The sequence below is a fragment of the Danio aesculapii genome, chromosome 9, assembly GCF_903798145.1.
Source record: "Danio aesculapii chromosome 9, fDanAes4.1, whole genome shotgun sequence".
Lineage (NCBI taxonomy): Eukaryota > Metazoa > Chordata > Actinopteri > Cypriniformes > Danionidae > Danio > Danio aesculapii.
Genome location: NC_079443.1, coordinates 8,929,269 through 8,944,244, shown reverse-complemented (window position 1 = coordinate 8,944,244; position 14,976 = coordinate 8,929,269). Strand labels below are relative to the sequence as shown.

The window sequence follows — 14,976 nt, the reverse complement described above, 5'->3', positions numbered from 1 at the left end:
ATAATCCAAGTGCTGGCACTTCAGGAATATATCCAAAGGTTGACGTTCACAGACTCTAAGTGATAAACAGACCCAGAAAGCTTCCTCGAGGCAATGAAAGCAAGCGTATGATTTGTCTGATAAAGATAAGCAAGTTGACGTGATGATGCCAAAGAGTCTGACATATCTTTAATTAACAGAGCTAAATCTGTACAAGCATGTAACACTGACTTCTACTTCACTCTCATCCTTCGCTTTCCAGCTTGGGTTTAAAACCTGAGTTATATTGAGGATTTTTCTCTCTATAAGCAGAGATTAACCTTACAAAGAAAGCAGCGCTTCAAATGATGGCAGTCAGAAAGCCACTGTTCTACATTTATGTGATGAAAAACTGTCCGTTTATTGAATCTATTATAGGGTTGTCAGGATACTGGAATTCGATACCAATCGGTACTGAAATTTCCAGCGAACATTTAAGCGCTACTGAGCACGTTTTTAAACAGCGCTGATTTGCCACTGTGTTCACATTAGGGCTGCTCGATTATGAGAAAAATCATAATCACGATTATTTTGGTCATAATTGTAATCATGATTATTCAAAAGATTATCAGTTTAAGTCGAAATTATTCGCCCTCCTGTGTATTTTTTATATATAATTATTTCCCAAAGAATTTTTCACAGTATTTCCTATCATATTTTTTCTACTGGAGAAAGGCTTATTTGTTTTCTTTCGGCTAGAATAAAAGCAGGTTTAAATATTTTACCTATTTTAATAGCTCAATATTATTAGCCCACTTAAGCAATATATATTTTTGATTGTCTGCAGTAGAAACTACTGTTATACAATGACTTGCCTAATTACACTAATTAAGCCTTTGAGTGTCACTTTAAGCTGAATACTAGTATCTTGCAAAATATCTAGTACACTGTAAAAAATGAATCTTGAGGCTTGTAATTTTGATGAGGTCATTAAAAATAATAGTCATATTTTCTCTAAAAAATTGATATTCTGGATTAATTCGAAAATATTGAGAAGACTTTGCTAATAAAGAGATAAATGTAACTTATTTTTAAGGAAACCAGTGCAATTATAAGGCTTAATTTGAGAAACCAATTAAGCTAATAAAATTAAGGAAAGATGGCTTCAAGTTTATTTTAAGAAAATTGACTCAATTATGTGGATTGATTGAGGTGTTTGCATTCGAATCTCAACAACGGCAGTGATCAGACGATATTTTGAAGGAGCAGATCAACAGTGAGCATGTTAAGAGGTAAGCATTAACAGTTTATCATTTTTATTGTCTTAAATAAGCTCTTTCAGGAAAGACACATACTGTTCAGGCTTGTTCAGGAGCCTAGTTTGATCAGGCAATATTTAAGCGGGGTGGACAAACAACAATGAACTTGTTGGTTAGCCTAAGCTAGTATGTTAGCTATATAGCTATTCAATGGGGTTTATGCACAGCTAGTGTTTTTTCCATTTTATAAGGTTCCTTTCACAGCATTGATGATGTAATGTAATTAACTGTGTTTATACATAATACTGTAAATAAATACTAATATTTGTTTGCTTATTATTATTATTTTTTTTTCAGATTAATGAAGAAAATGTTTACAGCATTTTCCCACTAAAGAGGAGCCATGGGTGCCATACAGCAGGTATTTTTATCATGTTATTTGTATATTATTATTATTAGGCAATATTACTAATTTCTACACTTTTGTTGCATCAGACCTCACATTAAATCAGGAACGAGATGAGAGATGTCGTCCTCTGTTGCTGGTGTGTTTGTATGAAAAAGAGAAAACTGCCTTTTATATTTTTGCATTTTTACAAAAAACAAAAATACAACACAAACACTACATTGTTGAACGCACTATTCCTTGTAAATATGGTTTGTTTTAATAAACTTATTTCTTTGTACACTAGTATACATTTTTAAAACAGCCTGTCCATTATTAGTCAAAATACTTGTGTTATAGTGCAAGTCAGCAATGTCTACTCAAACACTTTGGAGAATTACTGTTCACAAAGATGAAATGGTTTATTTCCTTAATCTGTTTCCTTATTATGTTTTAGTAAACCTTAAACATTTGAAATTTACAATGGCATAATTTGGAAAATCTGAAATTGCTGAACTGAATTTATACAAGTATTTCACAAATTAAAATCACCCACTTTTGAGGAATTTTCACTGCATTGATTGGTTGATTATATTGCATCTTTTAGGATACAGCATTTACACTGGTTTTATATGTTGTGCAATACACAAATTCTGTCAGATTGTGTCTAAAATGTGACTATTCCTACAAAAGAAAGTTGACAGAATTTTTTTTTCCATGACATGGATAAAGGACTTTTTTCAGAGCTTAACATTGCTGTAAATTTTTAATAGATTTGTTTAACAAATTGTACCATTTTGTTATCAGTGGAACATGTAATAAAATGATATTTGGCAAAAATGCATTGTGTATGCATTTCATTCTAAATTATATATTTTACATTTTATGAATGAGTAATTTTCATTAATAAATTTGAGTAAATGGTGGTTTATTTGCTTAAATCATAAAGCACATTCCACTAATAATAATAATAACTAATAATAATATTAAATTCATCCTAAAACAATTTGCTGTCATCATAGCAAAGATAAAAAAAATCAGTTACTAGAAATGAGTTATTGAATCTGTTATGTTTAAAAATGGGTTGAAAATAAATCTTTCCATTAAACATAAATTGGGGGGAAAAGGGTCGGTAATAATTCAGGAAGGCTAATAATTCTGACTTCAACTGTATATATACAGTTATTTTCCTCCCTGTAAATAAAGAAAGGGAAATAAATACAATAGAATAAAAATATGAAACAAACTGTGCTTTAAGCATCTTCACTGTAAGAAAAAACTTTAGCAAAAGTCCTTAAGTCAAGAGCAGTGAGGGATTTTCTCCTTTTGTTGTTTGATTAATGATAAAAACAGTTAGCTGCAGGAATATTGCACGCTGTCACTTTAAGAGCAATGTGGCTCTGATATATGGTTTCTCTTTAACATGTCTTTTGATTCTCAACTCGTTTGTTTATTACACAAATGAGGGTTAATATGAATAATCACTAAACACCACGCTCTGACACAAATGTGCATGTATTTGACCATTAAATCACTCGCATTAAGATAGCGTTAGATGTGTGTGCTCCGCTCGTCTCTGAGACTAAGCGTGCACACACAACATCAAGCGCTCCTTTGCACTTTAAAAACACGAATGATTTGAACGTACATTAATGTGTGATGCGCATCCCATGCTGCAAAAGTTACATAGCAGTACATGCTTTTAGTCATTTTCATGTGGAACTGAGCTTTGCAGAGCAACAAATGTGTACAACTGGGAAGGGCAGTATATGATGCAATAATCGTTATCTCGATGTGTTTTCATAATCGTTAGAAGCCGAAATCAAAACCAGATTTTCGATTAACTGCGCAGGTCCTAGTTCACGTGCTCAACAGAAATGAGTGTGATTGGCCGTGAAGGGCATAAGTTCACTGAACTCACCGCTGTTCTCAACCACAGATACAGGGACACTGGCGCGTTTTAAAGTCACGTCGATCAGCTGGTTTGTCTATAAGCTGACATAAGAGCAATCTGCTAATGAATCACGGCTTTAAAACAATCCAAACGGAAATGAAAGTTTTGAAAATTTCAGTACCGATTGGTATGGAATTCCAGTATCATGACAACCCAGATTTTCTTTTTCAATATATGACTAAATAACATTAACACATGCTGCCTTTGAAGCTAAGTGTTTTATCAGACAATTATTCAGTGACTTTCAAAGGCAGTTCCACTGTTCCAGGTAACAGTTGAATAAATAAATACTTTATACTTTTATTTTATAACTTTTATTACTCTGAGCTGTTTCAATTATCTAATGTAAGATACAGTTTTTGATGATATGCTAACCTTGGATCAAAATAGTATATATTCTGACTTATTATAGTAATATTAATAGTAATAATATATAGCAATATTAACATTATAGTATACTGATTCTTTTTAAATGTCTAGGTAAAAGCAACACATTTTTTCAAATATATTGAACACAATATATTTCAATATTTTGGAATAGTAAACATGTCAAGCAAAATAATTTTTAAAAAATCATTGATTCTTGCTATCTTCATTAGTTTCAAAAACACAGATTTCTTTACGTGAAAAGGCATCTTAGGATATTTTTCTTTTCAATGGATATAAATAAGGCAGTGAAAAACACTGTTTGGGTCCACAGCATGCTTGGATGAAGGTGCAAGTCTTTGACAACAAGTAAAAAATCTGTACTGCAAGAACAGTATAACAGAAAAGCTTAGCGGTTGAGAAAAAAAAACAGCAGTTACTTTTTCAAACCACAGCAAACATTGAAAAGGGTTATCATCCCATGCCTATTGTGTGCTTTTAAAAATCATAAATCATCATTGGCTTAAATATAGGATAATAAACCACAAGTAGTCTTCATGTGGGGAGCATTATTTGTATGCTGCACTGAATTTCTGCCTGTATGTAGTGAGCTCCAGATGGTGGCATAGTTTAGTTACCCATATAGACATTCGTTGATCACACTGAACAGAGAATTCCATGTCCAAATACACAATTTACAAGAGCACAGGATAGAAAATGCGACAGAAGGTCTGCTTCAATGGTGTTCTTATTACTCTTGTTTCTTCACAACTCTGTTCTAAAAATCTAGTTATGTAAATATTTAAAAACTGGCCCTAGCTATTAAAAAATATTGTTCCTAATAAACTCCTAAGTGAGAGTTTGCATACATCAGTGCTGAGAATCACAAAAACTGCTTTTGGATATTCTAAGTCAGCAGATGAAGGCATTGCAATTGCTTTACGTTTATGTAAAGTATATCTGTAATGTATTAGCAGAAGTGCAAAAAATATTGTGAATATTACAGGAAAAAAGGGAGAATACAAAATAAAGTGTACTTTCTCTAATTAACAATTTGCTTAGTTCATTTGCATTAAGTTTGTTTGTTTGTGTGTGTGTGTGTTTAATGTCATCCCAGCTTCTATGACCATTTTCATGTTGGAAAAAAAGTATACTGGAGATATAGATTATATTAAGATTTTACCATTGAATTAAAAAAAAAAAATTGTATGGCTCTTCAGTCACCCATAAAAAAAGCATAATTGAGCAATTCCAGCATTATGGATGTGACAAAAAAAAGTCTGCAGAGTTTACAGCACACAACATAGCAGATTTTTTGTGAACTGAACTGCACAACCCAAAAGAAATAATAATAATCAAAAGGATAAGAGTTGGCTCACTATAAAACAAAGATGATTGATTTCATTTTATTTTACATTTTTGCATTTATAAGAGAAAACCTTCATTATGGATGAGACGCCTCTCCGTTATGGATGTGACATATGTGAAATTGTCACTTGTGTCACTTTGATAAATCAAATATAATGGTTTGAAAACATTGACAGAGACATTTCTGAGTATTTTTAAAGTACTGTAAAATACTTGCTTATACAAAAAATGTAGAAACGTTATCTTTATTTTTGTGAAAACCTGATTTCTTTTATGGCAAGGTTGACATTTTCATGGAATTGCTCAATTATCAAGCACTAAAAGAGTTTGCTTTGAAATTCATACTAATCCAACAACATGACACTACCATCCTGTCAATAACACTATTATCACCGCAGTATTTAATGCACCAAAACAGTTATGACTACAATGTACCAAAAATTTCCACAATATAGGCCTACAGTTACAAGACTAAATGATTTTAATATTATTCGCGTTGTTTTGAACAGTACTGTCAGCTGCTTCATCGCATTCATCATTGACAGAACAAAGTTTCCCCAATTATCATGTAACTTGAATACTACCGACACGCTTAAATCACTGCACACAGAAGTTCAAGTCCTCCAAAAGTAGCCATCGCTTAGTTTACAGCCTCACCTACGAGTGTCATAAACTTTTATAGTAAATCTGAACACGGACAAGCCGCGGTTGTTTGCACGTACTTAGCGCTGAGCCTCAACAGATGATCAACAACCACCGCACACACATACACACACACTTCCAGCCTACTCAACTCCACAAACACCTACAATGTGCTCTCCTTCGCCACTCACCTGCACGTAGTTACTTTCGCAGTACTCGGCGACTCTGTCGAGGTTGGTGAAACTGTCCAACAACGCTCTGCGACCCGCTGGAATTTCCTCCTCCAGCAGCATCTGCAGCTCCGCCATCTTTACATCTCCCTCTCTCTCTCTCCCTCTACGCGCAACCAGCGACAGGAAGTACCGCCGCTTCACCTCCCGTTGAGTTTGGGGAAAGCAGGGAAGCGCGTCTACCAATCCTACTATACTATACTATACTATACTATACTATACTATACTATACTATACTATACTATACTATACTATACTATACTATAATATAATATAATATAAATGGATATTCAAGTTATTATACCATGCAATCAAAACTGGCTGATCACTCAATTTACTTTTGGTGCGTGTTCAAACTACTTATTCAAAATGAGTTGAAACAGCACAATTCTTAAGTTGTTTCTAGGACAACCTAATGATTTATGTTGAATCTACTTAAACTTGTAAAAACGATTCAGTTAACGTCATCGATTTGTTGTGGAACCATGAAGCATGCTCAATAAACTCATTTCATTCTGATTATTAGTGCTGATTTTTAAGGTCTTTGGCTCATCAAGATTGCATTTATTTGTTCAAAAGAGAATAAAAACATCAATATTATATCAATATAAAGATGTCAATAAAGATAACTTTGTTTTAAAATGTAATTTATTTGTTTGATTGGATCATTATTTTTAATGCCACGTGGTCCGTTAGAAAACAAACATCCAGCTTTTTTTGTTGCATGTTTTTGCAGGTCAACATTTAAATTTGTATTTTATATAGATGTTTAAAACTACAAAATAACATCATCGTTTTTATATATATATCTATCTATCTATCTATCTATCTATCTATCTATCTATCTATCTATCTATCTATCTATCTATCTATCTATCTATCTATCTATCTATCTATCTATCTATCTATCCATCTATCTATCTATCTATCTATCTATCTATCTATCCATCTATCCATCCATCCATCCATCCATCCATCCATCTTGCCATACATCATAGTTGTTAATTTTTTTTTTTTTTCATTAGTATGGTCATGGTTTACAACACTCTCTCTTGCTCAATTCAATTCAATTCAATTCAATTAATTGCTTTATTGGCACGACAAATGTTACAAATGTATTGTCAAACCATTTATAAAGTTTACATTAAAGAAAAAAGAACATATGTATAATAAAAACACCGTCAACACAGTAAATAGTAGTAGTGTAAAAAAAGGATATAAACATATAATAATTAAATAAAAATATAAATAATATATCATATTATTCAATATATCATATATTATGTAATGCATCATATTATTATTCAGTATATCATATTATTATTCAATGGACCATATTATTCTTACAAATCAATAAAAAATAAGATCAGAACACACTGTACATTTAACAATCAACGTTTTAGGATAAAACAGTAATAAAAACAATAATATTCAGTATATTTACAATAATTCATTTATAATAATCCAGGTGTGTGTGTGTGTGTGTGTGTGTGTGTGTGTGTGTGTGTGTGTGTGTGTGTGTGTGTGTGCAAGCTCATCCCTGATGTTTTCATTGGTCTCCTCTCTTTTTTTGTGACAGGCATTAATGTTTTGTGCCACTAAAAGGACACAGTCAGTTTTTCCCCTAGTAAATACTGAAGCTGTGTTGTATTGTCTAACTCAGTGAATTGTGGGTAAATGCTCTGTAGCCTGTAGTTTAGAGTAGAATGTTTCTCTGATGTGCTGATAGTTTGTGCAGCGGCTGAAGAAGTGTAAAGTCTCTCTCTCTCTCTCTCTCTCTCTCTCTCTCTCTCTCTCTCTCTCTCTCTCTCTATTGAGCGGCAAATCAGCACATTAGTGATTTATGAAAGACCATTTAACTTTGTCATCACAGGAATTAATTTTGCCATTTAAAAAAGAAAGAAAAAACATTGTTTGATTTTTTTTATACAATTTTACAGTTTTAGTGGATTTTACAGTGCTTTAACATCAAATATTTAAATATATCAAAACACTTGATGAATCAAGTTTCACAAAATGTCATGTTTGATGTAATTGAACAGTTTTAGCACTAAATATGATATAATAATAGCATAATATGTTTGCTATTATTATAAACAAACGTAGTTTATCCGTAAGTTAAACGCGAGAAAAACAAATACTCTGTATGACTATTTTTGTCCTCATATTTTTCTTATGTTTCATAATTTACTTGTTGTAGTTCTATTGTTCAGATTATTTAAATGAAGGCAAATTAAATTTCTGTAATTAAATTTTATTGTGGCACAATTCCCACCCGTAAAAATGCATTACTCTTCAACTGAACGAAATACTTTTGTCTCGCATTCCTTTGCAAACAGCGCCCCCTGTGGTGTCACAACAACACAGCTTTCATCATGAGTTCACTTTACATGACGTTTTTTAAAACTACAGTAAAGCGCGCCATGCATGGTGTTTGCATATACTGTATACTGTTTTGTGTGTGTTAGTTTCTGTGTGTGTGTGATGCGAGAGATAGGGAGACGTTTGTTTTATTAAACTGCTAAAACAGCCAAAAAAAAAGCTAAAAGCTAAAAATGCTAAATGTTTATTGTCTGTATCAAATTAAATATACAAAATAGATGTTTTATATATGCGTAGAACATATTAGATGCCAGTAAATGTTTCAAATATCTTTTGTTAAAATAAACTGTCAATAAACATATGTATTTTTGTATTTTATATCATCTGATATATTACATATAAACATTTATAAAAAGAAAAGAAATGCATCATATATTAAATTACTTAAAACAATGTCAAAATTGCAATTATTTAGTATTTTGACAGATCCACAATCTTTGGTTTTTAAATAACCTTTCATTATATTTTGGTATATCCACTGTTGTTGCACTAACTGACATTATAGTGAATGTCTTCTGAAAATCGGGGTGGGCAAAAGTGTGATGTAATTCCATGATGTATGAATTATTCAGTCATTAATTTTCCTTCGGCTTAGTCCCTTTTTTCATCAGGGGTCGCCACAGCGGAATGAACCACTAACTTGTTCAGCATATGTTTTTTTTTACGCAGCGGATGCCCTTTCAGCTGCAACTCAGTACTGGGAAACATCCATACACTCATTCACACATACACTATGGTCAATTTAGTTCATCCAATTCACCTATAGCGCATGTCTTTGGACTGTGGGGGTAACCGGTGCACCCGGAGAAAACCCAACTGACCCACCCGGGACTCGGACCAGCAACCTTCTTGACATGAGGCGACAGTGCTTACCACTGAGTCACCGTGTCGCCCTCATGAACAGTTGAAGTCAGAATTATTAACCCACCTGTTTATTTTTTTCCCCGATTTCTGTTTAATGGAGAGATTTATTCAACACATTTCTAAACATAATAGTTTTAATAACTCATTTTTAATAACTGATTTATTTTATCTTATAATGGACAGTAAATAATATTTGATTAGATATTTTTCAAGACACTTCTATACAGCTTAAAGTGACATTTAAAGGCTTAACTAGGCAGGTCAGGGCAGTGTTTCCCAACCCTGTTCCTGAAGGCACACCAACAGTACACATTTTCAACCTCTCCCAAATCAAACACACCTGAATCAACTTATCATAACATCAGAAGAGACTCCAACACCTGAAGTTAATGGGTCAGAAAAGGGAGACATCCAAAATATGTACTGTTGGTGTGCCTCCAGGAACAGGGTTGGGAAACACTGGGTAAGGGTAATTCGGCAAGTTATTGTATAATGATGGTTTGTTCTGTAGACTATCGAAAAAAAATTAGCTTAAAGGGGCTAATCATTTTGACCTTAAAATGTTTTTAAAAATTTAAAACTGCTTTAATTCTGGCCGAAATAAAATAAATAAAACTTTCTCCAGAAGAAAAAATATTATCAGGCATACTGTAAAAATTTCCTTGCTCTGTTAAACATAATTTGGGAAATATTTAAAAAAGAAAAAAACTCAAAGGGGGGCTAATAATTCTGGCTTCAACTGTACATATTTATTATTATTTTATTAATTTATTTGCTCCGAATAAATAAATAAAATATACACAGGATTAAACAGCAGACCACTTTGACTATTTTGCAGCTTATACCAACAACATAAGATCAACAACAAAATGAATCAGCAAACTTAACAAAAACGTTTATTTATATATGTTTAAACAATCTTCACCTATACAACAAGCTCAATAATAAAGTAATATACAAAAGGTTTACCTCAAAACATTAGCACAAAACAAAGTTTAAAGTTAATTTCTGAACACTGACAAATCCTGCAGCAGTCTCTCAGGCTGCCAGCTCATGTTTGTCATCGTGACGTGGATATTCCTCCACCTCCATCGCCATTAAAAACTCTGGCAGAAAAGAGAAACATTAGTACTTAAGCTGCGAAGTAAACTTATAAAATAACCGACAGCTGACACAGAGATAAAACACACATGCACTCCAGTCTTCAATAACACAATATACTGGATAATAAAAGGGCCTAACATTATTTTTGGGTTGGTAGGAAGTAAGATGCGGTCCTGGATGAACTTTTTTTTTTTCCTGAGACATCATTACTGTTTGAAAATATAATTGATACCTAATAATAACTGTAAATTATTTATTGTTATCAAATATAGTTAATTATTCCCAAAATCAGAGGGGATTGATAATTGGATAACAATGATTTAGAAGCAAGTAACCCTAACTATAACCCTAAACTTAACATAAACTGTAAATGTATTCTTTAATTTGATTGGCTGATTGGAATGTTAAGCCAAGAAGATGTCCTACATGTCCTACTTGGTCAAATCACACTTAACTAAGTTGAAAATATTCCGATTCCTCGAGCAGTTTAAAGTAATGCTCTATTTGTAAACTTTAGTTCATTTAACTTAATTAAAACAACTTTGCGAAGCATTTATTATTCTAATGCGATGTTCATTTCTATTTAATGTTTTGTATTCATAATGTAGTATTAAATGTACCTAATAAATAATACATTCACATTAACATTTACTGATGAGACTTTATTGTAAACGTATTGGTGACGCAGTGGCGCAGTAGGTAGTGCTGTCGTCTCACAGCAAGAAGGTCGCTGGTTCGACCCTCGGCTGGGTCAGTTGGCGTTTCTGTGTGGAGTTTGCATGTTCTCTCTGGGTTCGCGTGGGTTTCCCCCACAGTCCAAAGACATGTGGTACAGATGAATTGGGCAAGCTAAATTGTCCGTAGTGTATGAGTGTGAATGAGTGTGTATGGTTGTTTCCTAGAGATGGGTTGCAGCTGGAACGGCATCCGCTGCGTAAAAATGTGCTGGATAAGTTGGCAGTTCATTCCGCTGTGGCGATCCCAGATTAATAAAGGGGCTAAGCCAAAAAGAAAATGAATGAATGAATGAATGTATGTAAACGTATTCACTTTTTTCCACCTTTTCAAAACTTGGAATCTTTTTGTTTTATTAAAATAAAAACTTTTTTCACACAACAAGACTGTTTAGATTAACTATTTTCTTAGTATAAAAATGTATGTATATAAAGTTCTATAATATCTGAGTTCAGATGCAGATGTCTCAGCCTTCTGTCTGTAAATTCAGTATTTTCACCTTTATGGCAAATAACAGGTTCTTTTCATTCCCTTTAAAGTTAACTAAACATAAACATACAAGGCTAATAAAAATGCTCATTTGGAAGAGAGTTTACACAGCATATATATATTTGTGTATGTGTCTATATTGATACAAAATGCTCTATATACACGTAGAACACATATTGGATGACATTAAAATATTTACTGTAATGTTTCAAAGAAATGATATAATGTTAGAATTAATTAAACATGTAAAAGAGGTATTTTATGAGTAAAAAAAAAAACTAAAACATTGAACAAAATATTATATAGCAAAAATATAAAAAATATAAAACTTCTTGCGCACAACTGGATGAAACCAAAAGGCTTAATTATACGAGCAAAGTATAACATTTCAAAATGACAATTTTTGATGGTTGCACTGTGACCTTTAAATATTTAGTTGTATTATATTTTGATATATCAGCGGTTATTGCACTGAATGCCTTTTAAGTGCGTGTCTTCTGTAAATCATAGGAACAAACATTAACATTTACTAATAAGTACTTATTGTGAAATGTCACCTACTGTACTTTAGAGTTACTTTGCAATTTATTTAGTTTATTTCATTAGTTAGACACATTTGTTTACTCTGAACCTATACATAATTTGTGCAATACAGAAAATGTACAGGTTTTTTTGTTATGATACCTGTTAAAGTAGCCCCTTTTTGCATCTTACATCAATGTAATGACAATACCATATATCTAGATGAAAGTTTCAACAATTATTGCAACAAAAAATGAAAGCATCACTAACGCAAACATGCCTACCTTCAGTGTAGTCCATGTCTGGCCGTGTAGCAACAAACACCCAGGCCAAACCAACCAGCAGAGCCACGACCAGGTTCACCACGATCCAGGGCTGCAGAATCTGATGTTCTAAACCTGGAGGCCTGAACAAGTGATGTACGTAACTGATAAGTATACTTACTAGTTAATTTTGCTTTATAGACTTTATTACAAAACACTGCACGTGACTGACAAACTCACCAAAGTGTTTCATTGGCTGTGGGGTAGAGATGTATACGATCACTGGTCATCTGCTGGCTCAGAGACAGGATTAGCGCAGCAAAGTATACTGAGAGGACAAAAAGACAATATAATTATTATTATTATGTACAATTCAATTTGAGTGCTGATGTGTGTGAACAACCAGCATATAAGTGTAAAAATATAATAGGCGTGTATAGCACTAAACTCTAGCTTAATTGACTGTTTCATGTATATTTCGAATAGGATGATGTTAAAGACAAATGGAAAACATGACAAAATACACATACAAGGGAATAGCAGCATGTTGTTATGGGCATGCTTTGCATAAGTGCATTGTTGTGCATGTTGTTTCATCTGAAAGCACTGTTCATCTGAAATTCACACCAAATGCAGTGTGAAAGCATCATTAGGTTTTGTGTTTACAGATTTCGACTTACAGAAAGAAGCAAGAGCGGCTGGATCAAGAGTGAGAAATCCTCGAAGAGCCATAGAGGCTTTAGCCAGATTCACCCTGATGTGAAGAAGGCACAGACAACTCTCTCTGAATATTTTGTCATGAACCACATCTTCAAACACACAAAAGTCAAACAAGTACACAATGGATAGTTCTATAACATATTCTCAGTGGTTTTGACCTGAGCACAGGTATTCCTCAACTGGAATGTAAGCAGAATGTTTTAAAATGTGTATTAAGTAAACAAATTTTAATATAAGTGATTTAAAAAAAAAAAATATATATATATATATATATATATATATATATATACATGTGTGTATATATATATATATATATATATATATATATATATATATATATATATATATATATATATACACACATGTATATATAGCCCAACAGGCTATCCACCATTGTTTCTAACTCTCTTCCTCCATCTTCCAAACTCTCTGCACTTGATACGAACAGTGCAACTGATACACTCTGCTCCACGCTAACATCATGTCTAGACAGACTATGCCCTCTGACATCCAGACCAACCCGAGCCAGTCCTCCTGCACCCTGGCTCTCTGATGTTCTCCGTGAGCATCGCTCAAAACTTCGGGCTGCTGAGAGAAGCTGGCGAAAAACAAAAAATCCTGAACAGCTCATAACATACCAAACTCTTCTGTCTTCTTTCTCGACTGAGGTTACTTCTGCAAAGCAGACATACTTCCGTCAGAAAGTCAACAGTGCCACCAATTCTCGCTTGCTTTTTAAAACATTTTCCTCCCTCCTTCACCCTCCTCCTCCACCCGCATCCTCCACACTCACTACTGATGACTTTGCTACATTCTTTTGCACCAAAACTGCAAAAATCAGTGCTCAATTTGCTGCACCTACAACAAACACGCAAGATACACCACCAACACCACACACACTCACCTCTTTCTCCCAGCTCTCTGAGTCTGAGGTGTCCAATCTCGTGCTATCAAGCCATGCAACCACCTGTCCGCTAGATCCCATTCCCTCTCATCTCCTGCAAGCCATTTCTCCTGCAGTCATACCAACACTGACTCACATAATTAACACATCTCTTGACTCTGGTCTATTCCCTACTTCATTAAGCAGGCTAGGGTAACCCCTCTGCTAAAGAAACCCAACCTGGATCAAACGCTACTTGAAAACTACCGACCGGTATCCCTGCTTCCATTCATGGCCAAGATTTTGGAGAAAGTAGTGTTCAATCAAGTCCTAGACTTTCTTACTCAAACAACCTCATGGACAACAAGCAATCTGGCTTTAGGAAAGGCCACTCAACTGAGACTGCTCTGCTCTCGGTCGTGGAGGACCTCAGACTGGCTAAAGCAGACTCTAAATCATCTGTCCTCATCTTGCTGGATTTATCAGCTGCTTTGACACTGTAAACCACCAGATCCTGCTATCTACGCTTGAGTCACTGGGCGTCACAGGCACTGTTATTCAATGGTTCAGTTCCTACCTCTCGGACAGGTCATCAGGGTGTCGTGGAGGGGAGAGGTGTCCAACCTACAGCATCTATACACTGGGGTACCTCAGGGCTCTGTGCTTGGACCACTTCTCTTCTCTATCTACACGGCATCTTAGGAACAGTCATCCAGAAACATGGTTTTTCCTACCACTGCTATGCTGATGACACCCAGCTATACCTCTCTTTCCACCCTGATGATCCCTCGGTTCCAGCTCGCATTTCAGCCTGCCTGTCAGACATTTCACACTGGATGAAGATCATCATCT

At 34.0% G+C, this 14,976-nt stretch overlaps 1 protein-coding gene across 3 annotated transcripts in view; it reads right to left on the bottom strand.

The window, feature by feature from the left end:
- abi2a (abl-interactor 2a) overlaps positions 1–6,261 on the bottom strand; it is a 61,856-nt gene extending 55,595 nt beyond the window's left edge. For all 3 annotated transcript variants that reach the window (XM_056464736.1, XM_056464737.1, XM_056464738.1), the window contains exon 1: positions 6,124–6,261. In XM_056464736.1, the coding sequence (XP_056320711.1) occupies positions 6,124–6,240 (117 nt within the window). In that variant the 5' untranslated portion in view covers positions 6,241–6,261. The remainder of the gene's footprint in view (positions 1–6,123) is intronic.
- Positions 6,262–14,976: the final 8,715 nt, after the last annotated feature.